Source organism: Bradysia coprophila, chromosome IV (genome assembly GCF_014529535.1).
Source record: "Bradysia coprophila strain Holo2 chromosome IV, BU_Bcop_v1, whole genome shotgun sequence".
NCBI classification, from domain to species: domain Eukaryota; kingdom Metazoa; phylum Arthropoda; class Insecta; order Diptera; family Sciaridae; genus Bradysia; species Bradysia coprophila.
Window position 1 is genome coordinate 5,507,318 of NC_050738.1, and position 23,895 is coordinate 5,531,212.

A 23,895-nucleotide genomic window follows, 5' to 3' on the forward strand; every position below is an offset into this window, starting at 1 on the left:
TGGTAGAGAAAAGCGCACGGAGGCCTCTAATGAGGTTAAATGAATGTAATTTCTAAAGGAATAAAATTTTAATTCCAGAAAACATTCTGTCGCGCACTGTTAAGGTGTTTGGTGTCCTTAGATCAAAATCAATTTTTTTTAAGTTGTGACATCTGTTATTATTTATAGAGAATATTTACCTGGCGAAATTGGAATCAGGAACCTCACACCTCGAAAGGATTGTATGTGGAATAGATAGATCAATACGATAACCGCGAGCCCATATACGAAATCTTGCCAGTTAATATTTAAACTTTCTTTTCACTTTTTTACCCTTCAATTTTTTTAAAAACTAATTTGAAGCCCCAATTTAATCCGCAGAAGATTTGAATTTCCTTAATCTATCCGTAGCGCATAATTAAAATCTAATCCAAGAAAAATTACTTAGCAGAAGTAATCCCTTTGGGGGTTAAAATTATAATTCCAGAATTTTATCTGTGATTCGAGAAGAATTTTTACGATTTCACGGTTTTCCTAACATAAAAAATAAACTAGGAAAATTCAGCCAAAACAAAACATTCTGTTGGTTGCGTCTTTGTAGTAAAAGACAATCTGATTTTATGATTTCAATAAATAAAATTTTAATAAATTGCTTGAGTGAATACTTAAGACAACATTCGAACATTAAGTATAACGGTTGGAGCATAATATTTTCAATTTTCCTTTCATGTGAAAATGTTCAAAATTTGAAATCAAAATTCATAGACATCGACATATTCATTCCGTTCTTTTCGTATTCTACGACCTTCTCCTTAATTATCTTCTCCACGTCAATTTTGTTCATCATTTGTTGGATGCGCAACTTTGCTGGATTTTCAAGAGCGTCCATTATCTGGTATCTCAATAAATTTGGCAGAATGTTCACCAAAAATTCCGTAATATAATCCAGGGTGCCAGCTCCATCACAACGAACCTAAAATTGTCTGCATGAACGATCGGCACACCCATCGGATTTCGCGCGGTCACTTACCTGTATATTACCCAATTCCAACTGTAGATCGATAATTTCCGGTCGTTTTCGCATGTCCAACGATTGACTGACTTCAAACATAGCCTTAATGTGATCGATGGTAAACTGAATGTTACCAGAACGCGTAATCATTCCACCACCAAATGACACTTCCCATTGGCTAGCACCAAGTACTTTTTGCGTTCCAATTTGCATGCCAATGGATATTGTTAAATTGTTGACGCCAACGGTGATTTCACCGACCCGATAAAAGGAAGACACTCCGGTGATCCAAGTATTTGTCATTTTCATTTCGAATAATCCAACAGTGTGATTATAGTCTTTGACTTTGTACGGATCATATCCAAGTGCTCGGACTTTTTTCCGTGCATCAGAAATGGCCTAATCGGAAAATTTGCGTAAATTTCGGTTAATCACACCATAAGTAGTCACCTACCATATCCAGTGGAGATATAGAGTTGGGAAATCTATGATCACCCGAAACCGTTTCAATGCTCGAATCAATTTCCTGACTAATTTGAACGTACGCTTCGCTTAACAGTAATGGTTTAATTGCATCGAAGACGAGAGTTGGAGCCGAATTAATAATGGATTGAAAAATGCCGGCAAAAAAACCTGTAGAACATTGAAAATGTGAGTATAGGTACAACAGGTACAGAACTTATTCACCGCATTGATACCTAAATTTTGAAAATCCACAGCCATGTTTCCGAACGAAATGTCCATTTGAATGTCCTTGGTTCGTATTTTTCCATCTCTTTCCACGGCGAGCGATGCATTGCCTTTGACAAACACATTTCGTAATACTATTGTAAAAGGGCCTTGGGTCTTTGAAAACAGTGAGGACAACGTATAGTTTCCCCTTACGTTCATCTGATCAAGTTGTATGCCAGCTTTGACCTATAACAATTGTTAGAGTTTTGTTACGATATTCCCAACTATGTAAGACACTGTTGACTCGAGTCTGTGCGGAAACAATGTAGTGTGTTCTATTGATGTGTCTCGTTCTTATTAATCCTTAAAGAATGTAAAATAGACTAGGCCGGCTAGGCGATTCCAACTGTGATGTTGGAGCCGAAAATATTTTTCCTGTAGCTTCAAACTATGTTGATTTTTTACCTTTTACGGACGGCTATGTCATCTGTTATCGACAACAACGAGTTTAGCGATGTGCTCTGGCTAATTTTCCTTATATAGCAAAAGAACGTTACAGTTAACGAAGTACAAGATTTGTTACAGATAATGAAGTACAAGATTAAGATGGCTAGGTCATGTAAAGAGAATAGATGAGGAACATGTGCCGCTGAAAAGTGCTAAATACAAATCCTATGGTAGTAGAATATTAAAATCAAAGTGGAAAGATGCAGTTGAGGCAGATCTGAAAGCACTAAGAGTAAGTGATTGGAGAACGGTGGCGTGGAATAGGTCCAATTAGAGAAGAATGCTGGAGGAGGCTAAATCCAACAAAAGGTTGTAGTCTATGTCTAAGTGAGTAATGAAGTACAAGATTTTGTTTCAATTCGTCTAAAATTTCTAGATCAAAAGAAGAACACATTGCTGTTCCATCGACTCTATCGATAAATTCTAAAGTAAACCTTCGGGGCTTATTGTACACGGGTCGAAAAGTAAGGTCATAAGATACTGCGATTTAAATCGAATGATTAATGCAAATTTCACAGTCAGTATCGGTTTCGTTTTACCTTTGTGTTGAACGAAAATTGGTAAATTTTCCACTCCTCTATGCATCACTTAGTTAGAAGTGTAAATACACACTGAAGCTCTTCACAAAATATGTGTCTCGTAGCTACCACAGAATTCGTTTTTCCAAAATAAAAAATGAATCGCTGAGTCGAGCACCAGCACAAAAGATCTTACAGGAACTCTAACACGCACACAATCTGTGCCATATTTTCCTACGATATTTTCAAGTTTAAACTGTATTCAACAAACACATCAATGAAATTCACAGAAATCGTCACTGTTATGCACAACTCTAATTGCCAACACTGTAACCGTATCTACTGAACTGTTAATTTGTTTAGATCCGTTTTGATGTACTTCAGTCGAAATTTCGACATTCCATACGCTAACGTGTTTTGCAGCGTCAACGTTCCAATTCCTACCGACTTTTTCACATCAGGAACGGAAAACGGATCCGGAACCTGTACGCCCAAAAAAAAACAGCCAACATGAGAAATATGTTTTTCGATTGTGGATTATTATTGGCTTACTGGGGCACCGGGCAAACCTATAGGGTCAGCCTGATGAAAGTGCTCGATTAAACCAAATATTTGTGCAGATAACTGGTTTTCAGCCACTTCCTTATTGTAATCTGAGACAGTGCTGGGATCTGGGATTTCTGAAAGTCAATTATCTTGTTGTCGTACCACATATCCGTTTTACGGAAACTTAAATGCATACTAACCGGACACATTAGAATTATCGGCCGTGCCAGCTACAAGAGCTAGGTAATAATGTGTTAGGAATCCCAGAACTAATAATTTCTCCGTTTTCTTCATTTTTGCACTACTAACGTTAAAGTTCTCTATCGATTTCCAAATGCACGACGTAAAATCACAACACAGAGTAAACTAATTCCGATAGCACCATATTACTATAGTGGTTAAAATATAAAAAAAAAAGAATTGAATGTATTCCTTATCTGTTACACAGTCACAAAACCCTATTCAAAGGTCATACATTTATCACTTCTGAATTTCAAGTATTCAAATTATATTTTATGCAAGATACGAAAATGTAATATTTGTATATGAGAGAGAACATAAAGCATCTTCTATTCGGTTTGGTTAAGTCGTTAAGTGAGTCTGACAAGACGAAATTTATTTTTTTTTGTTCGAAATGGGACATGTATTGAGTGATTACGCATTCGATCAGTGCCGTATCAACCTAATGGGCTAGGAGGGCACTCAACCTGCGGGCATTAGGAAAAGTTGGTGCTGGCAAAGGAAATTTCCTTCCTAACAGACTCATAAAGAAAAATGACGCTAAGATGCGACATAGCCCATGGCGTTGAAAATGTTAAGCCGGCCCTGAATTCGATTGTAACAAAACACATTATTTTGGTGCGATGGTCATAGTCCCGTGCAGTCGTGCACAGAACTGACCTAAATTGTAAATATTAGCATGCATAATAGTGCGAACGATGGTGCATTGTTTTGATACATGATTTGATCGGAATTTTCCTGCAACAATGAAATTGTACGTTGAATTTCTAACTGAATAGCTGCTAAATGAACCGAAATATAGGAAAATTAGGAAAATCGTCAAGGAAAATAGAACGTTTTTGGACATTCAACGGTACGTAATTCAAGTGGATGTCATAAGATCATCTGCAGTTACGGTTCTTTCGGACGTACCCTCTATTAAGTTTCGTTAAATGTTTCGTTAATAATTTTTACACTGTAAGTCTTAGAATTTAACCCTCTATCAATTCCAATGTCAGTCTTAAGTCCTCAGTGTTTCACAAGCCCTGGGTGACGCTGATGCTGGTTGTCAGAAACAGCTCAGGGGATTTTGCTAAAACTTGTTTACTTGAATAGCACATCCGTCCCCAAACTCGCTTATGAAAAAACCCGGGATGGTAACTTACACTTTCATTTAAAGTTCGTTCAGCCCCATATCGTGAGTCGTCATCCATAAATGATGTCAGTAGATGATGTTTTCAGTGCTTCCAGTAGATTTAATTCATTTTTAAGAGCTCGATAAATATGCATTTCCGTGCGTCGGATTAGGGGGTAGAACACAAATAAGCTTGATAGTTTTGGTCCTATCGAACTAGCACTGTTTAGTATGTTACCTGTAGAACTCACTGATCTGGTCGGATTCTAAACGATTTACAGAATGAAAGGGCGAATTCTTTGTGTAATTTTGGCCATATAAAAATGTGTAAATGTGTAAGAATCGACGACGGGTGTAACAGAAACATCGTTTTTGAATTAATAATATATTTTGTAAGTTGTATTTTCATTTTTAAATTTTTATACACATCAGAGATAAACAATTTCTACAGATAATTTAACAAATTATTATTTTTTTGCATGTTTTTCACATAATAATAATAATAATCATAATAATATAATTAATAATAGTAAATATTATATTTTATATTTTTTGTTTTTATAAGTTTTCAATATAATATTTTTTGTTTTGGTTTTTTTTTTTACTTTTGTGTTAGCTTTTTTATTCCATTTAAGTTCTTCTTTATTTTTTAAATATTTACTTTTCATTTTTTTTTTAAATTTTACTTCATTCTGTTCTCTTAGCTCTGGTTTATTCAATTTTTTTTTTCTATTTTACTGTTTACTTTCTTCCAATTTTAAATATATTTCATAATCTTTTCACATAAATTCAACACTTAAAATTATTTTTTTACTTTTTTCATAGTTTTTTTCATCTTTATTTTCCACTTTTTTTTGTTAAATAGTTTATTTTACGACTTTTTTTTATAATAATATTCATTTTTTGTTCTGTGAATAAATTAGTGTGCTCCTTTTTTCGTGTGTAGTCTACGAATTATTTTTGTTGTTTATTGGGTTTTACTAAAGTGAACGTCTAAACTTAAATGTAAACTGTGATTTGTAAAGTTTTAGTGTCTGCGGTATGTATTTAGATATTGTTTATTTAGATTAGATGCTTGTTCATCATTTACTTTAGTAAATCAATCCATTAAAATAAAAGAAGCATTAAATAAGATGAAATCAGAACGGCATGGTGATCGTAATCACAATATATTGAATTATTGAACCAATAAATTGGTAAATCATTTAAAGTTTTAACGTTCGTTTTATCAGTTAAATTAAAGGAAATAAACCCAAGAAATTTGTTCCTATTAGATTTGTGTACTTTGTAATGATATTTTATCCATTTGAATCTTAAGTTTTTATGATGATGCATGAGTGATTGATTTTTCGATAGTTTTTTTCCTCTTTGTTTTAACTATTTTTTATGTACATGATTTTATGTTGAATCTTTAGTTTGAATATTTTGTTTGTTCTTCTTTTAAGTTAGTGTTTTGTATTTTATATGTAGGTGTGTATATTCGAATTATTTACAATTTTGTCATTGTGAATTTGATATACGTTGAGTTAACCAAAAAAAGCTTTTCTTTATCGAATTCTCAAAGATTTTTGAATCGATTTTTTTGTTACATTTGTTTGTTTTTTTTTGGAAATAATGGAATGTTGAAATGGTAGATGGCATGGGGTAAATTTTTTAAAGGAGTTAACCACCCAACAATAATCGAAAGAACAATTTTAATCGAAATATTATTTTTTTGCTAATTTTTTTTTTTTATTTAAAATTACGTTCGTCGAATCGGTAATTTTTGTTAAAATAAAAATTGAAACTAATGATTCAACTAACATCTAAATCCAGCCTAAACACATGAACAATCAAAATATTTTTTTTTATTTAATTTTTTAAATGGTGAACCGTACTTTTTTATTGTGCAAATTTCTACTTTTTTATAATTTTTTTTCTTTTAATTTTTCGGTCATTTTTAATGTTCGCAAAACATAATTTAAAACTAATTTTTTTTATCATACTATTATGGTATCAGTCATTTTGTTTTTATTTTATGTTTTAGTTTTTTATTATTTTTTTTAAATTCTACCAAATTAGACAGGAGACAAAAGAGTGATAAAGCTGAAGAAACAAAAATTTATTTTTAGCATTGAATCAAGATCTGCGTTTTTCAGATGGATCTGACAATGTTCAAAATATTTTGTGAAAAGTCAGACTGCCCAACTTTAATAACGCAGTTCCTTACATCAGAAGTTTTATTTAAATTTCTGTTCAAGTTTTATTTCAAAAAATATATTTTCATCTCGAATCACCATTAAAAGCTCACTAAAACGAAAAAAAAATATCTGTCGTTGCTTCACGACCTTTTTCCGTTACTAATTTTCAAAATTTTGTTTTGGCTAAACTAGTTTTTGTTATACTCAGGTTATGTGAAATGATATGAAATATTTTAAGATTCTCTCTTCCCACTCAAAAACATTTTTAAAATATTTACTACAGTTCTCTTTGGTCTGTTAGCGTCTGTTAAGAATTTTTTTTTATTTTTACAATATTTAATTACACTTAATGATCGTCGACTTTGTTACTAAATTCACACTCACTTGGTTTGTATTTCAATGCACACACTCTCATAGATCCGTTTTAGTCTTTAAGTAAATGAGAGGGTATACTTTAAGGTAATTCCATCTTCATCCTCCACTGGATATTTCATATAGGTCATTTCGTCAATTCTCAATGCGGAGATTATATTGATGTTAAAAAAACTTTAAATCTTAAATCTATCAACAGTTGACATAGAAAATGTTCTCAGCTTTCCACATCTGAAGTGATGCCCAATTCACGAAGTGGATTGGGGAAACTGCTTCTATTGGACAAGAAATAACAAACAAAGCTACGAATGAGAACGAGCACAAAGCTACGAATGAGAACGAGCTTAAAGATTTTGAACAAATTGGCAGTGAGACCAGGTTAAGGCGTTATACATGGCCCAATGTTTAACCTGACCTTAAAAATTGAAATCAGATCTCTGTTAACAGTAACAATCTCGGTTTAAACTGGCCTCTTAATTTATGTTGAAGCCGAAGCCGCGAGGTGGACAGGAGCAATTGCTCCATGCATCCCACATTGACAAAACCACCGCTGACGCCACTGCTCAATGAAAATTCATTCTATACAAAACGAATGCACGATGCGATGTACGTATATCGTACATTCAGTGAGATAATCAGCTGATGTAATATCGTTACAAAATTGACAGTCGTGAAGTGTAAAATTTCTTCTTTTTTTAAATTAAAATTCATATATTTATTCGAATTGAGGTTATGACGTTATGTTGTGTGTAAATAATCAACAAAATAAAAAATTTATCGAATTTAATTAAACTTAAAATTAACACAGAAAAACAAAACAAAACTTAAAAATTAAAACAAGGAAGACACTTGCTGTATTATAGTGCATAAATAACGTCATAGCTTCAGTTACTGACCATTATTTCCAAAATTATGTACAAAATTGATCAAAATATATCGATTTGGAAACAGAAACTTCAAAAAATAAAAACAAAAAATAAGAAAAGAAACTTCCTGTTTTGAAGCAGTCATTATGTTCCTATGTTTCTTTGTTGTCTAATATTTTTCCCGTTCAATTTACACTACTTCGATGTTTTTTTTTTCAATTTTGTACACAACACTTATTTCGAAAGAAGGAATTTCAGTTTTTCTTTTATCTAAATGATTTTTTTGTTTGTTTGTTTTTTTTTTACTTTTTCGTACAATATAAGAGAACATCAATTTTGTTTGTTTTTTTTTCTTTATTTAAACTTTAATAGCTATTATTGTTCTTATAATATTTAGTCATAAATCTTTTTATTTAAGTAAAAAAAATCAATAAAAATTAAAAGCAAAATAATTGAAAAGAAAAACATTTTTTTAAAGAAAGAAAAATATAAAAAATTAAGTTGTCAAATGAGTAAAATTTATGTTGTCGAAAAAATTGCTAATCGTGTCTGGGATATATTTTCTTCATATAATTTTTTTATTGCGTAAATGTTTTCTGTATATCCTGCACAATTTGGACTAAAATGCAATTTTATTCACTTAACGTGGCCTTTGTCTGTTTTTTTTTTACTTTACTGTTTGAATTATATATTACTCTTATAAGCATTTTTTTTCCTCTACAACATACAAAATAATATGCCTTGCATTATCCTTTAATTTTAGTGTTTATACCTTAGCAAATACCGTTATTTACATAACATATTGGGTTATTAAAGGTATATATTTCTATCGTTTCATTCCAGGATGGAAACATATTTATATAATTCTCTGATCTACATTTCACCGACGTTAATCCATTTAATTCGCTTGATCTCTAATTTTTTTAAACAAATAAAATAACAAACAAAGAGAACCAAGTCCTTTTTTTTGAAAAATGAAAATTTTTAACCAACGCATTCGTAACATGTTATTTTCTCATTTAGTTGTTTAACGTTACTTGTCCTCGATGTCCCGACGGAGCCAGTTGATCACTTTACTCTTTCTTGTCGGAATCTTCCGGATCCTTCAGCGTATGCCATTGAGCAATTGGACGTCTCGGTGAGGCCAACATATCGGACCAGTGACGCAACTCGGTGCCGGATGCCTGATAGCCCAATACTACCTTTCCGATTGGTTCAGATGTACCAATACGATCGTAATCCACAACAGTGACGACTAGTTGCACTTTCTACAAATAGGGGGGTTTTTTGTGGTTGGAAAATGATTTTTATTTAATTATGTTATGCACAGTTCAGTTTTCGTGGTTGTTGTTCGATTATATATTATTGTAGTTGAACAGGCCCGTAGCCAGAGAGATGCTAGAGAGTATTGAATAGTTCGTGATTGAATTAATATGTTCGTTCAATGCAGATCTAAAACTGGAGATCCTATCTGGCTTGCAGCGTTTTAACCGTTTTCCAATGTTAACTTCATCATTACCCTCTGAACACCTACTTAAATTTACAATCTGGCTACGGTACTGCAGTCAAACTTAGCCATTGTTAATGCTGACAACGACAATGTTTTGTGTACTGTTTTTGTGTGTCAATCTACAAACAGTAACGGGGTTTTTAGACATAGAAATGTACGGTTACAAAATGCTGTTATTGAGACGAAATATTTTTCGCACAAAGTAGTTTTCTGAGGAATCTTTTATTTATTGAGGAAGTGATTGTCCCCTGTTTGCACAGAAATCATAACAGAGGTCGTGCGAAAGCAACGCCATCTGTTACAGTATATCTGCGTCAGAATGTGTGAGATAGTTAAAGAGAAACACGAAAAGTTTTGAATTCATAAAATTGGCGTGTTTTCACGAATGAGAACACAAAAACTTGTACGAACCACTCGAGGTTGTTCGGATAGCAGCTTTCAAGTTAATTAGGACCCACAAAAAGAATGTCCTTAGAGGACATCGAATGGATGGTTTGGTTAACCAATCGTTGAAAATTGTTACTACTACGAAAACTATGAAAACTACGCGAACAAACAATCTTAACGCTTTCTTTGCCTTTTGCGTGATACTTTAAGTAAAAGATTCCACTCTTCCTATTTCAATTTACGATAAATATTTCGTTCAAATCACACAATTCTATGTGAAAAGAAAACACAGCTTCAAATGAAATGATAAGTTTTGTCATCTTACACAAAAAACATAATTCCGAATTCAAATATTTTCAAATTATTACACAACAAACAGTGGCTGAAACGGAAACATAAAATTCAAAGCATTTCGATTCTTTTTTTTTGACAATGGCAACATGCACTGAAATGGCTTCAATTTAGTGTCGTTAATTTTATTAGGTTCTTTACATGCTTTCGGGCCGAAAAGGACGTTTTGCGAGTTTGAAGAACATCTCTTTTGTTAGCTACTGCATGTGTTTACACTTCAATTACATATCTAGGTATGAAACATTGAAAAGTATTCTCAATTTTTGTGAGAAATTTATCGATCCGAGACAAGGCCGAAATAGTTATGAATACAACTTTATGTACGAACTATAAGAATCTACTTTACAACCCCAGGGCTGTAAAATATATCAATGAAAAACAACGTAGGAGTTCTATAACGGACTATTCATGCTGAAGGCTTAGAAATAATTGCTTTGCTGATTTCACGCATGTGGCAAGTGAAGTGTACCAAATACTTGAAGTCTGCGTGTCAGTTTCAAAATCATTGGTCTTCTTCGCTAGGCCAGTTTCGGTACCCTAAGCATGTTTTATGTAGCACAGATTTTACTCACAACCTACGGAAGTGTGTCATTACGCCATGTTATGGAAATGAGCGATTCCGAAGGCTGTTATGAGTAAAACAATTATCTTTTTTCAGGAAACGTTTATTTTGACAGGTGTTAAGACAGCCCTTGTACATAGCTTGGGTTACAACCTTTACATCATGCCAAGAACATGTCTTCCTGCAATTATTTAATTCTCAGTTTTGAGAGGATAGGATAGGAAATTGAGGATATGTCAGGGCCTATTTTACGGAAACATGTTTCTCAGGTTTTTGAAAGTTTCCAAAATGTTTCTGAAAAGTTTCTCAAAGTTTCTTCAAGTTTCTAGAAAAGTTTCCTTAAGAAACTTTAAGAAACTTTAGGAAACATTTTGGAAACTTTCAGAAACTTGAGAAACATGTTTTCGTAAAATAGGCCCTGGGATATGTTCTAGCGATTATCTAAAATGATGTTATTTGCCATATCGTTTGTTTTAATGAAATGCTTGAAATGTACAAACCATAATAATATGCACATGTAACACAACAAAATTATTCTGCTAAATTGTTCGACTATATTGATAACTAGCTAAAAAAAATGTCGTGTTTATTGCACAAGGAAAGCTACGTACATCAAGGAACGTTCTATTTGGACAAGGGGTGGTCATTTCTTTGGTTCCTTTTCTGCCAAATTTAAGACTAGATTTTGCTGATCCACTGTCTGACCATTAAGATATTTCAATCGGAAAACCAGAAAGTATCAACGAAAGAGCTTTCACATTGACATACACAAAATGTGTCGCACGGATCGACAAAGTCTACGAAAATAAGGACATCCAGCGATTTCCTTATCAGCCATCTCAAATTGTGACAAAAACCACTGAAGGGTTTACGAAAAGCAATCAATTGATGTTCGGCTACAAATTAAAAAAGTAAAAAAATGTTCAAATGAAACGAAACTAATAAATGAAAAGACAGTTTAGTCGAAGCATGAAAAACAAATTTTGAAACTTTCAATAGATCGAATTTGGCGATGAATTTTTCTTCTTCTTCAAATTCATTCTCTCTATTGCTTGTTTGGCGAATGAAAAATTTCGTAATGTGTTTGTTGTGTGCGGTGAGTGAATTTTGTATTGAAAAATATCTTTTTTTGGTAGAAAAAAGGTAAATACTAAGTAGACGAAAATGTAGTATATTCAATCCTGTTTCGATTTCGGTTTTTATTTGGTTGTTTGATTGTGAATTTGTCTGATTTTAGGAGGGTGGTTAGTTCTGTATTTTCATTCACGATTTCAATTTTATGATTTTCATGTCTTTTGAAATAGTAGTTGAAGGTAGAAGAGGGATATCCACAAACGTTGAATAATGATGCGCACACAAGTAACTCATATTCACAGCGTACAAAATGTTCGGTTTAAAACTGAGGACAGACGATTGACGATTTTGTCTCGGGGACTTTTTTTTGGTAAACTGGGAAAATTTCGGAAAATACGGAAATTTTTTGGGAAATTAGGGAAAATATGCGAAATTGTTCCTTGGTCTTTGCGGATATTTGCCATAATCCGTGCAGAGACTTATGAATGGAAGCACTCTAGTAAGGTATAAAGTCATAGCGCCTCTCTCCGTGTGGAACGTGAAATGTGATTGTCATCACTAAAAAATCTACAAATTGAATTTGTAAAAAAGAAGTTTCTTCTGCGCATCGGCTTCCACGGCTCCACTGGAACAGATGCCCATAATGACATTTCGAATTACTATCAATTTTCCTTGGTTGTCTTCAATTAGCCCCCACCGAAACAGATGGAAGTCAGTGTCACTGCTGAAAGGTTAACTCGTTTGATTAGGATTGGGATTAAGCTTCTCGACGAATATGAATGGCATCGACACGACACTCATTTTTATGACATTGCTTATGCTATATAAATGTACTCGTTACATACATTTTTGATGACCAAGATAACAAAGAACTCGTCAAAACATAATCGAATAATAACAAAGAATCGAATCCACTGAAAGGGTTATGATAAACGATAGATATGATGAGACATCACATACAATAATCTATTTTGTCGTTCACAAAATGGCATTGTCGTCTATATGCATTTCGTATTATATACACGTCTTGATTATACGGGTCTGATGACATGATGTAACGCTCTGAAATATGTTATACTTTGTATGCGACATCTGATTCAATGTTTGTTGTTGTCGAACGTAATAAAGCATCAGAAGAGAGTTATACACATTTGGGGATAGGAGTTTCTTAAAATCGTAAAAATAATAAAGAAACCGTAAAGACGAAAGTAAATCCATATGAATGGGACGACGACCTTTTGCAGAGCTTTATTGGTTTGTATAATATCTCTTGTTGGTGGCACAAAGCTGGTTAATTATAAGCTACAAACAAAGAAAATGTAAACGAAACGTAAAACATTAATTTTTTTTTGTACAAAATTTAAACGAAAAGCACCAATCAGAATTGAGTGAAACTGTAAATCTTACACCTTTTGATCCAGTTATTCATTATAAATTTAAATCGTCTAATTTGGAGAAAAATCTAAAATCACCATGCCGGGACAGGCCATCAATCGGAGCATCGGGTAATTAAATTTTATAGTTGTTACGAACAGACCAGTTGGGCGTTTCCAATATGACACCGATCGTCCATTAATGACCAGTCCGACTCTGGAGATCACTCGATTCTGCGCCCAATAAGACTCCATACACCTATTAAAACCTATCATCTTTACCACTTAAAATTGGAAAAGTTCAGCAACGAATCAAAGGCGAAGCATTTACACAATAACTCAACTCAAACGAAAAATGTTTTTGTTCTTGTTTGATTACGTAAAATAAACTTACTAACATCAAAAGCAACGTTTTGTATAATGTTTTTTGGTATTATTATACATAAATGATGGTTTTAACAATTGGTTGTTTGAGTAATTGATTGTTTTCCATTGGGGAATTTACATTTTGGTAAAATTCTACTGGAAACTCCAATCAGTTAGACAAAAAAGAGAAAAATTTCGGGGGAAGGCAATTTTGCATTATCTGGACTGGACAACTGATTCATTCAAATCTTCCTGTGAATTTTCAATTTAAACTTTAGTTAACAGTTTATTAATTCTTCAAAAAGCTATTGCAATTAACTCTATCAAAGCATTTACAAGCAAGCACTGGAACAGAATTTTTTTTTTTAAAAACAGATATAACTGCTTCACTTTCTGTATACAAAATCGGAGCGCAATGGCACTTAATACCGTAATTTGCATTGAAAACTTACTCGAAAAATGAAACGATTTTTTTTGTTCTATTTTTCGAAAAAGGCCTTTATGTAAATTACGGCAGATTATACCAACATTCTAAACATAGTTCATGTGAGAAATGTCTGACCACTGCGACGAGAAAGTCCCCCTTGAAAGATCTGTCCTAGTGCCTGGTTGTAGTGCGTTGAATCCATCTACTTTCAACCAGCCGATTTAAACTTCTAATTTAACAACTGCCACCTGTATTGATACGATGCATTTCTTTAAAAGAAACGATTAGTTACCTGTTTTATGGATAACAACGTAATAAAAATAGGCGGTGATCTATAGCTAGTATATTCTCTTAATAAATATAATAACAAAACGCAAGTTAAAACAAATGAAGTAAAAGATTTTTTGTGCTAAACGTCAGCGTATGATAATATTTAAGCAAAAGAAGTAACAGATTTAATGGTTTTAATTTGGACGCAATGCATTTGACGTATGTAAATGCATTTTATGATATCACCTCCTGATTGTCTCTCAGCTGTTTTGTGCAAAAGGGAGTACGCTCGTAGAAGCATGTATCACTTCATCCATAGAGATATTATGCAACTGGTAGGAATAGTTAATTCAGTACTTTAGCACTGAAACGTATAAATTCATGACTGAGGACTGTAGCTGGTTGAAAACGGTAGATGGGAATTGATTACGAAAGATTATATGCAATCTGATCCGGTCTTTCGCTGAATTGTACTTATCCCCTCATTTTTCCCCTCTCTCGCAACCAATTTAAACCAAACCAAATTACAACAAATAAGGCTAAAATTTAGAACAAAAGAAAAAAGAAAACGTCCTAGTGATCATCATAGACCAATGATCGGGAAGATTAAGAATATTTAAAATAAAAATCAGAAGATCTATGAAGAGATAGGCATTCTTGAGGAAATAAAAATTTGTATATCGTCACAACATGGAGCATATATCAATATGTAAACACTGTACAACAGATTGTTAGATTAATCATAAAACATATACAGAGAGAAGAATCTAATTGTCACAGGAAATTGTTTTTTTTTAATTAAAAACTTTTCTCTGATGGTGAAGGGTTTCAAACACATTTTTTTGGTCATTTTAGGATAGTACAATACATTCTCGCATACTTGTATTTGTTCAAATGGAACTTCAAATGAAAACGATTCATTGTAGTATGGATTCAGGGTGCATTTTTTGATACTTGTCTTCTTTTTCTTCAAACGTTTGCCATTTTGCATCAATGCTATCTTGACATAAGGATCTGGAAGTGATTATTTGTAAAAGTAAAATTAGAATTTCTTTTCTTCTCAATTTTTTTTCTTCTTCTCTTTTTTTTCTCTTGAAATCGAATTTGATTCAAAAAATGACAAAATTTTTTCAATCAAATTCATCTCGTAACAAAATGATAAATGAAATGAAAATCAAAATTTTGCTAGTCTAGTGTTACCAGATAATCCGCCAACGTCCATCTTTTTCAAGTTCTTGGCTTCCAAGATGACGACAGTTAGTTTGCCAGCTGTGGGTACGTAACGTAACGAGAAACAGATATCACCGAGCTTGTTTTCCTAAAATGGTTTTCGTTGCGGTAAGAGAATAATAGAAAAAAATTAGTAATTCCTTTGAGTATGGTTACATATCGTTGCAATAATTGATTTAATAATGAAAATTGAAATTTTGCTATTAAGTAGAACTTTTAAAAGAATCGATTGGTAGGTTCAAATGATGGCCTTGCAGCTGTAAAGATTTTACGGATTTATTTAGTTAAATGTTTGGCATCTTTGGATAAGTTTTTGTTTCCAAGGGAATTTACTGGAGAAAATTTTAAAACTAAAGTCGGAGCAATGCATGATATTCAGAAATTACCTTCGTCTGAATCATCTGTTATCCACAACGACGATAAAAATGCAGAAGCTATTTTTAGGAAAACATTTTCCTGTATTTTTCCACATTTCCCAGAATTTTCATACATTTTTGCAAATCCCAAAAGTATTCAGAGAAAATGTAGGAAAAAAAGACTCTCCCGAATTATCAAAAAATTTTCAAATTTTCCAAAAAATATTTGCTGCGAAATTCAGAGAAAATGTCGAAAAATTCAAGAAAAAATGTAAAAGTTTTGTCGCAAAAATAGTCCTTGCAAAAATGAGTCTCGGCTCTGGCTCATTACGGTCTTATGTATAGTATGTGAAAACTAATGCAGTAAAATAGTTTGTATACTAGAGTATACTAGAGTATACTAGTATTACTAGACGGTATCTTAAACCGTAGAAGTAGTAGATTCAATGATTATGTCTCGATACGCCTGCCGTTTCTGAATGTTAATTTTGTTTTGAGGTACTGAATGTAGGTAACCATTCATAGAATGCGTACTATATGTAGAGTAAATGACGAGTCCAGGGAAAGCATACGCTTCAATGAAGCGTCGCATCATACATATCGAATAATTTCGAACATTTCGAATTCTACGTACTGAAAGGAGAACTGGTGTTGATGTGGGCAGGTGTTTTTTTTTGTCGTTGATGTACTGCTTATTTGAATTAGGTCATAGTGATAAAAAAGTTTGACATCACAGAAACACCTAAAGTCCTAAATTTCCGATAAACTCTATCTTTAGAAACGGTCAATCATCTGTACTGTACGATGATAAAAATGGCGATGATATTTAGCTAATGTCTTCTTGTATAAAAGAACATGAAGGACGAATGAGTAAGTAGTAGATTTGATGACTATATACGCTTGCCTGCGATGACTCAAAATCATTCTCACATCTAGCTTTTTAAATTCAGTTTCTGTTCTATTAGGTATTTTTCATGGTTCTTTAAATTGGAACTTCTGCGGATATGATTGCTTTCATCTATATTATGCGAGGAACATAAAAAATCGGTGAAACAAAGAGTCTGCCTTAAAGGCGCCTGTTGACTTATAAAAACAATTCTGTACAGTTGCCACTTTGAACCTACCACTCGAGCAAAATAGTCTAGAAATTTTTTATAAATAAAAAGAAAGAATTTTTTTTCTCTGCTTAGTTATCATAATTAAATGGTTTCTTGCTTACTTTAAAATTAACAATACTAAATCTTTATGATTAGAAAATGTTTCGGATTGGAAGTGAGGGTTTCGCTTAAAAACATCGTTTAAATATAATTTGGAGTTTCGGTGGCGAGGAGTAGGGGGGCCAATAAAAAGGGGTTGGTTTTTTTTTGTGGAATGTGCAAGGCATGTATAATAACACAGTTCAAGATCAGTAAAATACATTACGAAGTATTATGTATAAAATGGATCTGATTTGTTTTATGTATAAATATGTATTATGGGTACACTATGGTTTATCAAAGGACATACATAAATATATATAAATCACGGGATTACAAACACTGTTTAAGGTTAATTTATCATAGCGTAATATATAGGTTTTTGTGATCACCCAAGCGATTAATTTTATGCACCGAATTTGGTGGATTGCTTTGTGATTTGCACTATTTTGTTTTATTGGTTTATTGATTCGGATTTGTTGAAAAGTAGCCAATTAAATTGATAAAAAATTTTAATTAAAAAATTAATTCATTCAGCATTAATACCGCTTTGTACATGTCTGCAATGAATTCTATTCAACAGCTCTGGTCTGATTCGACCTTGACATGAGACAACCTGATTTAAATCTAGTGAGATTCAGGTTCAACTCAAATGAATTTGAACCCAAAATTTATCTTCCATAGCCTATTTTTGGAAGTAAATTCTTAAAAAACAATAAAGTTCTTAAAAAATTCAAAATTTTGTTTAATAAATTATGAAGAACTTTATGGACTTTTTAAGAATTTGATTCCAAAAACAGACAAAACTGCTGACCAAGCTCTAAGTTCTGGTTAAATAAAATAATTTAGACAATTTTTCCGGCTACCTGGTTAATTTGACCTGAATGTAAGACATATTATTCGGAATTTTGATTCTTAAATTTTTTTCACAGATTCGCAAATTTCACAAATTTGAGAATTTTAACGATTTTTAAGAAATATTTCATAAGAATTCTTAAATTCTTCAAATCTTGAAAAAGAGTTGATTTTCAAGAATTCAATTCTTAAAATTCCTCAAAATTTGTCAATAATTCTTAAATTCCTAAGAGTTCTTAAAAAATATCTGAATAGTAAGTCCTGCCTAAATCAGACCTCATATTTGCAAATTTTAATTTTGACGATTCCAATTAATTCTGCGAAACTCTTAAAAAAAGAATTCCCGAAAAAATTCGGAATTTTTCAAAATTAAATTTCCCAAAAATAGGCCCCTACCTAAATCCGACATAATTGCCTGAAGTGATAAATTTCGAGTTCCAGTTAATTCAGGCTGAACCTGAAATCTTAAATTCGGGTTCGGGTCAAGGTCAGGTTCAGTTTCAAATCTGTCGTTTAATTAATTAATGTTTTTTTAATTAAAATTTGTTTCAATTTCAGTTGAAAGGGTACATGACACAGGAAATATTTTTTTTTTAATTAAAAACATAAACGCTGTTTGAATTGAAAAGATAACTTTTGTTTGTTGGTGGTGGTGGTGGTGGTTTTATTTTATATAGGGACACTAACATGTGATTAAAAATTTCTAGAAAACGAAATAAAAATCATTGGAAATGAAAATGAAAATCACATTCAACGATCACTATCTGATCACGGTATGGGGGTTATAAAAATTGCCATCGGTCGTTTTTTTTTTGGTATAAATATTCTATTTTGTTTTGCCTAATGTTATCTACTACGGTTCATCTAAGTTCCTATAAAGGGGTTCGTTAATAAAGATAAAAATAATAAAAAAACGAAAATTTTCTTCAAAAATCTAATTGATAAATTACGCATGTTCACACATAAAACGAAATTTGTAAAACCACAAAAATTATAATTTGCCATTTGTTAAAAGAAAAATTAAAATAAAATAAAAAAGTTCTTCCATTGTTGGTTAGTGGAAAACGTTGCTGGTTTTCCCATTCAAGAATTATTTATTAATATTTCGAACAAAAGTAATTAAATAAAAGCTAAAAATAATTGATCGAATTCAACTGGTTTTACCGCATAAACACCCAGCTCAAACCAGCTTTATTTTGAAGATAGTTAAATGGATTGTTTTGTTAAATTAATATTTTACTTTTACTGAATGAATTTTAAAGGAAAAAAATGTTCTAAATACTTGAATTTAAAAAAAAGTTTTTAATCTGAAACATTTATCAAAAAAGTTTAAATTCATTTACGGAGCAAAAAACAGTTTTTTTTGTTGTGTGAAATTATGAAATATGTTTACCAAAATACATTTTTTTTAATACTTAGGTAGTTTCTGTTGGTGTGTCTTGTCTTCTCTGAATCAGGCCTGTATTTTAATCAACATTTTGTGGGAAAAAATATCGGAAAATGAGTTCTCTAATACTTTTTATAGACGATATATGAACCGTTTGACTAACACACAATCTCTCGCTTTGTTTTCAATAATCCAAAGATTTTTTAATTTAATTGTAACCATCTTCGTCGACTATAAAAAGTATTGTCATTGGCGTACAGCTTTGACTGAAATTAGTCCTGTATCTAGGCGTCAAAGCAACTTGAAATTCGGGGATTGAATTTATATTAATAGCCGATTTCTGACAATTCTTTTTTAAACTAAATTTTATCCCCAAAAAGCTTTTCTTGTTTTTGTAGAAAATTGAGTGTTTAATGTTAAAGCTGGGTATGTTTGTCTGTAATATTTAGGATATTTTTCTTGTGTTGTTTCAAAGACGTTTTGGAAAAAAATCAAAATCATTTGTTTTCGACAAAAACAAACATTTTTCTTGAATTTTCTCACATTTTCCTAGATTTAGAAACATTTCGAAGAATTGGGGAAAACATGGAAAAATGTTTTCCCAAAAAGAAGAAATGAAATGCCTGACAGCGAACCCATACTAATATGAGAAACTATTGCTTCTTGCTTTATATTTTCTGTGAAATGGCTATCAGTGAAACGAGCAAAAGTAAGTACTTTAACGGACACGGCTTCTTCTGATATTTAAGAATAAGATTTTAAATTCAGTCGTATTTTTGAGTGATTACCATTGCTTTTCTAGCAACGTTTGCGTGTCGTATACCTAAATTTTCCGTCTTTTTTTTGAATTATCAATTTATTTCCAAAACGTCCAATTGAGTTTTGAGCCTGTGAGTGTTTTGTGTTTTGAGTTTTGTTGAAACCAATTATTTTTATCATCGATTTTAAATCAGTGAATTTTCGAAAAATTAATTTCTTTTCATTCACTGAGTTAAACTTAAAAACATTTTTTGATTTTGATCAATTTAACGAAAATAAAAATTCAACTTAAAATGTGTGAATTTTGTAATTATTTTGTGTATTATTATATGACTGTTGTGTGGTAAAAGTCTGAAGTTTTTTCTTTGTTTATTATCAAAAAAATCCTATTCTACGAAGATAAGTTGAACAAAACAAACCGAAAATCTGTTTAAACTTGGAAAAAATGTACCTACACTGAATGCCGCTCTTACTTTCTTTTTCTGTTCATTTGGTCTGTATATTTAAGTTTTCTTAAAAAAAAAAAATTCTCCTTCATTATCAGTTTCCTTTTTCATCTATTCTACCGAGAATTTGAAAAATTGATTTGGTGCAAAATATACTCATTTCGTAAAATCAACAATTTTAAACTGCAACTTCAAAGTGGAGATTATTTTTCAGCTCAATTGTCTGCGTATCATTTGAACAGTTTCCTTACTCAAAGGGCTCATATTTTTTTCATTCTAAAAAGCGATAAAAAGCGATTATTAACAAAATGTAAGGAAAATGTCAAGAAGGAAAATCAATCTAAGTTCAAGTTGCATTTTAAAATTGTCATCTCTTGTGCTGGATTTAAATTTACAGAAGAAGTCAAAAATCAAATAAAAAAATAAAAAACAGAAATTGAAGCCATAAGTGAAGAACGAATGAACTTTTTTCTAAACGTTTTTCGTTGACTTGTTTTCCTTTCTAATTTTTTAATTTTAAATGTGCCATAAGTGTAAGATTATAGTGAATTATACGATAAAATGCATAATCAATCAGATGACACAATCGCTTTCACAAATTACGAATCTAATCATGAAGCGAATTACACTTTGACAATAACTGTTGACTCACTAATGACGTAAATTCATTAGAATCGGTTATCCAAAGTTCATTCAATCTTTAACTTGAAAAATATCTTCTGGGACATTCAAAAAAAAAACCTAAAAGCGAAATTTAAGCACTCGGTTCGAAATAAATATTCTTCTAGTTCGAGTTTCTTACGCTCCACCCACTTAACACGCATGTAAACTGCTTGTGGAGCTTAAGTTACCGAATTGTTCTGTTTATTTTGACCCAATCGTAAATTATTTTTAGACAGTAATGATAAAGCAAAAAACAAATAATTTAAAAACATTGAAACTCTTATGTCTCTATCATGCAAAAAACATTAAAAGCTTTTGGTTGTTACACATCAAATGAACATTTAAATGTGTGTCTTGTTAATAGATTTTTTATTGATCGAAGGAAAATTCAGAAGAGGTGTATAGAATGACAAACGAAAATAAATAAAAAATTAACTTCGATGAAAAGAGAAAAATAAAAAAAAAAATTGATGAGGGATGAGATAAGGTAATTTTCTGTTAAAAGATTTTTTTTGTTCGACGATTCACAATTTCGATAAATATTTTCTTCTTGTAATTAAAACTTAATCATTAAAGCAATTGAAGAAAAAAATATTTATCTCAGTCGTTTGGCTTTCCTATTTCGATTGGTTGTATTTAATCTATTGTTCCAATGAACCCCGGAATGGTTATAGTTAACTAGCATATAATTTTCTTTTCGATTTTTTTTTTCTTTTCTTCTTCTTCTCTTTATAACAAAAAACTCAAAACGAAACAAACAAAAAACAAGAATTTTTTTTTCTTAAAAATCTTTTTTTTCGTTGATTTAAATACTTACGTGAATGAGTTTTTATTGATTGTAATATTTGGTTTTATTGAAGCGAGGCATGCAAATTTTTATTTATTTTGTTGAAGACACAACCATTCACAGGCGTAAGCACAGCAGAGAAAATATGAGGAAAAAAGAGAAAAATAATTTACGTCAATGATAATTGTAAATGAAAAGGTTTTTCGTTTTTCAATGAAAATCATAAAAACTAAATTTTAATTAATTGATAATTGTAGTTTCGGAACTGTGAATTTTCTTCCCATCAGTCTTAAGAGAAATGGAACAGCCATCTGGTGCAAGTTTTTGAGTAACTCAAATTTAGCTTGGAGTTTAAAGCTTAGGAATGTGCCAAATCAGTGACATTAAACAATGTCAAAACTATTTTCCATGTAAGGACCCGCGTATTTTTTAAGAAACCGAATTCTTTTTTTTTTTAATTTTCCCTCAAGTCTCTTGTGTAAATTAAAGCAGAATATCTTATTTGTCTAGAATATAGTGTTATTATCCAGTCTTCTTTATCTATGATACTCCAATCACTCAGTCCCTGAATACATCACTCGTCGATAGCTATAAATGCGTTGATATTATCAACGATGAAGAGATAATACTAAGGTTTGAGTGCAATTTAAATAAAAAAGTTTGTTTTCTGGTTGAGTCGGAGTTTTTTTCATTCAAGAAAAGGATTTCAAAAGTCTTTGAGGTTTCTAAAGGACTATGAAAAACTAACGAAATTTGCGACAAAACAATGGACGAAAAATAGATATTTTGTCTTCTTAAAATTTTTACCACTTCCACCAGATGGTCCGCCGACCTCCCTTACTCAATTCACAATTCCAAGCTTATTTTAAATTTAAACAAATTTTTTTTAGAACAAAAAATATTTTCAGTGGATGTGTGTCTGATTATTTATTTACAAATTAAAAATTTTAAAAAATAAAAGAAAATAATTTAACTGGAAGTGTTGATGGCTAATCACGTAACTCGCTGGATTTATTTTTGAAGAGTGGAAAACCTGCAGCCCATAGGCTACGGATTGAATTTACACTTATCGAAAATGAAAATCCGAGCAAACATATTTTACACGCGATGAGTTGCCGAAACAATTATTTTTTATCGATCAGTATCCAGTCAGGGCATACGGAAATCGGTGAAAATGGTTTCACACATGTAAAGTCCCTTCTTACTGTGCTGACGAAATAAACAATTTTCGGCACCGCTAAGCATGTAAAATAATTTTTTTTAATTCTGATATAATAAAATATGTTAAAATTGAATGAAAAACGAAAAGTTGAAAATATATTTTCCTAAAATGATGTTGTAAGTTGTATCCATTAAAAGTCGATTTACTCCTGAAAAAATTCTAAATAAAAAAGTAAAAATTCTAAAAAACACATCCATATTAAGATAAAAATGAAAAATTTTGTTTTTTAAAGTAAAAGGTTGAAAATAGTGTTTAATAAATAGTATAGAAGTATAGTAGTAGTATTAGTGGTTAGTAGTTTTTTTTTACTTAAATAGATTAAATATGGAATAACAACTTTGGATGAATTAAAAACTAAATTATAGAAAAGGATTGTTAGAGTAAGTTTAAGGGAAAAAAATTCTAACAACCGAAGAAACAAATACGGATGAAAAAAATGAACATAAATCCAATTAAAGGTAACACTTAAGAAGAAAGAAGATACACTTTACTCAAAATGAATAGCAAGATAGCGATATCCATTTCGCTCACTTTAATCTGAACTTTGTAGCTCCTTCAAACTTCTTACGTCGATATTATTGACAAAAACAAGAACGATCACGATTCTCTTACCATCTGTTATCGCCAATGACGACAGAATTAGGCGGTTCGGTTCAGGTTATTTGGTC

The 23,895-nt window shown here is 31.6% G+C and overlaps 2 protein-coding genes across 6 annotated transcripts in view; both read right to left on the minus strand.

Annotated features, from left to right (window-relative positions):
- Positions 1–595: 595 nt before the first annotated feature.
- Positions 596–3,796, minus strand: LOC119066722. Its single transcript, XM_037169337.1, has 7 exons — positions 3,435–3,796; positions 3,241–3,368; positions 3,037–3,171; positions 1,690–1,909; positions 1,446–1,624; positions 1,010–1,390; positions 596–952 (listed from the first exon to the last, which is right to left on the minus strand). Exons 1-7 carry the CDS (start codon positions 3,526–3,528, stop codon positions 719–721), a joined length of 1,371 nt encoding a protein of 456 aa, XP_037025232.1. The 5' UTR covers positions 3,529–3,796; the 3' UTR covers positions 596–718.
- Positions 3,797–5,440: 1,644 nt separating this feature from the next.
- The window catches only part of LOC119066723 (synaptotagmin 1-like), a 35,054-nt gene continuing 16,599 nt past the window's right edge, over positions 5,441–23,895 (minus strand). For 2 of the 5 annotated variants that reach the window (XM_037169343.1, XM_037169340.1), the window contains 3 exons: positions 15,527–15,635; positions 15,207–15,340; positions 5,441–9,274 (listed from right to left, as the gene is read on the minus strand). In XM_037169343.1, the coding sequence (XP_037025238.1) occupies positions 9,080–9,274; positions 15,207–15,340; positions 15,527–15,635 (438 nt within the window). In that variant the 3' untranslated portion in view covers positions 5,441–9,079. Of the gene's footprint in view, positions 9,275–15,206; positions 15,341–15,526; positions 15,645–23,895 lie in introns of all 5 variants that reach the window. The other 3 variants (XM_037169341.1, XM_037169338.1, XM_037169339.1) reach the window with 2 other exon arrangements.

Bases quoted from the DNA above. Each gene is read 5' to 3' on its own strand.
- LOC119066722 (XM_037169337.1), bottom strand. From the start codon at position 3,528: ATGAAGAAAACGGAGAAATTATTAGTTCTGGGATTCCTAACACATTAT. The intron at 1,910-3,036 runs GTTCAGTAGATA...CAATTGTTATAG, and splicing joins CGGATCTAAACAAATTAACA to GTCAAAGCTGGCATACAACT. The intron at 1,391-1,445 runs GTAGGTGACTAC...TTTTCCGATTAG, and splicing joins CTATATCTCCACTGGATATG to GCCATTTCTGATGCACGGAA.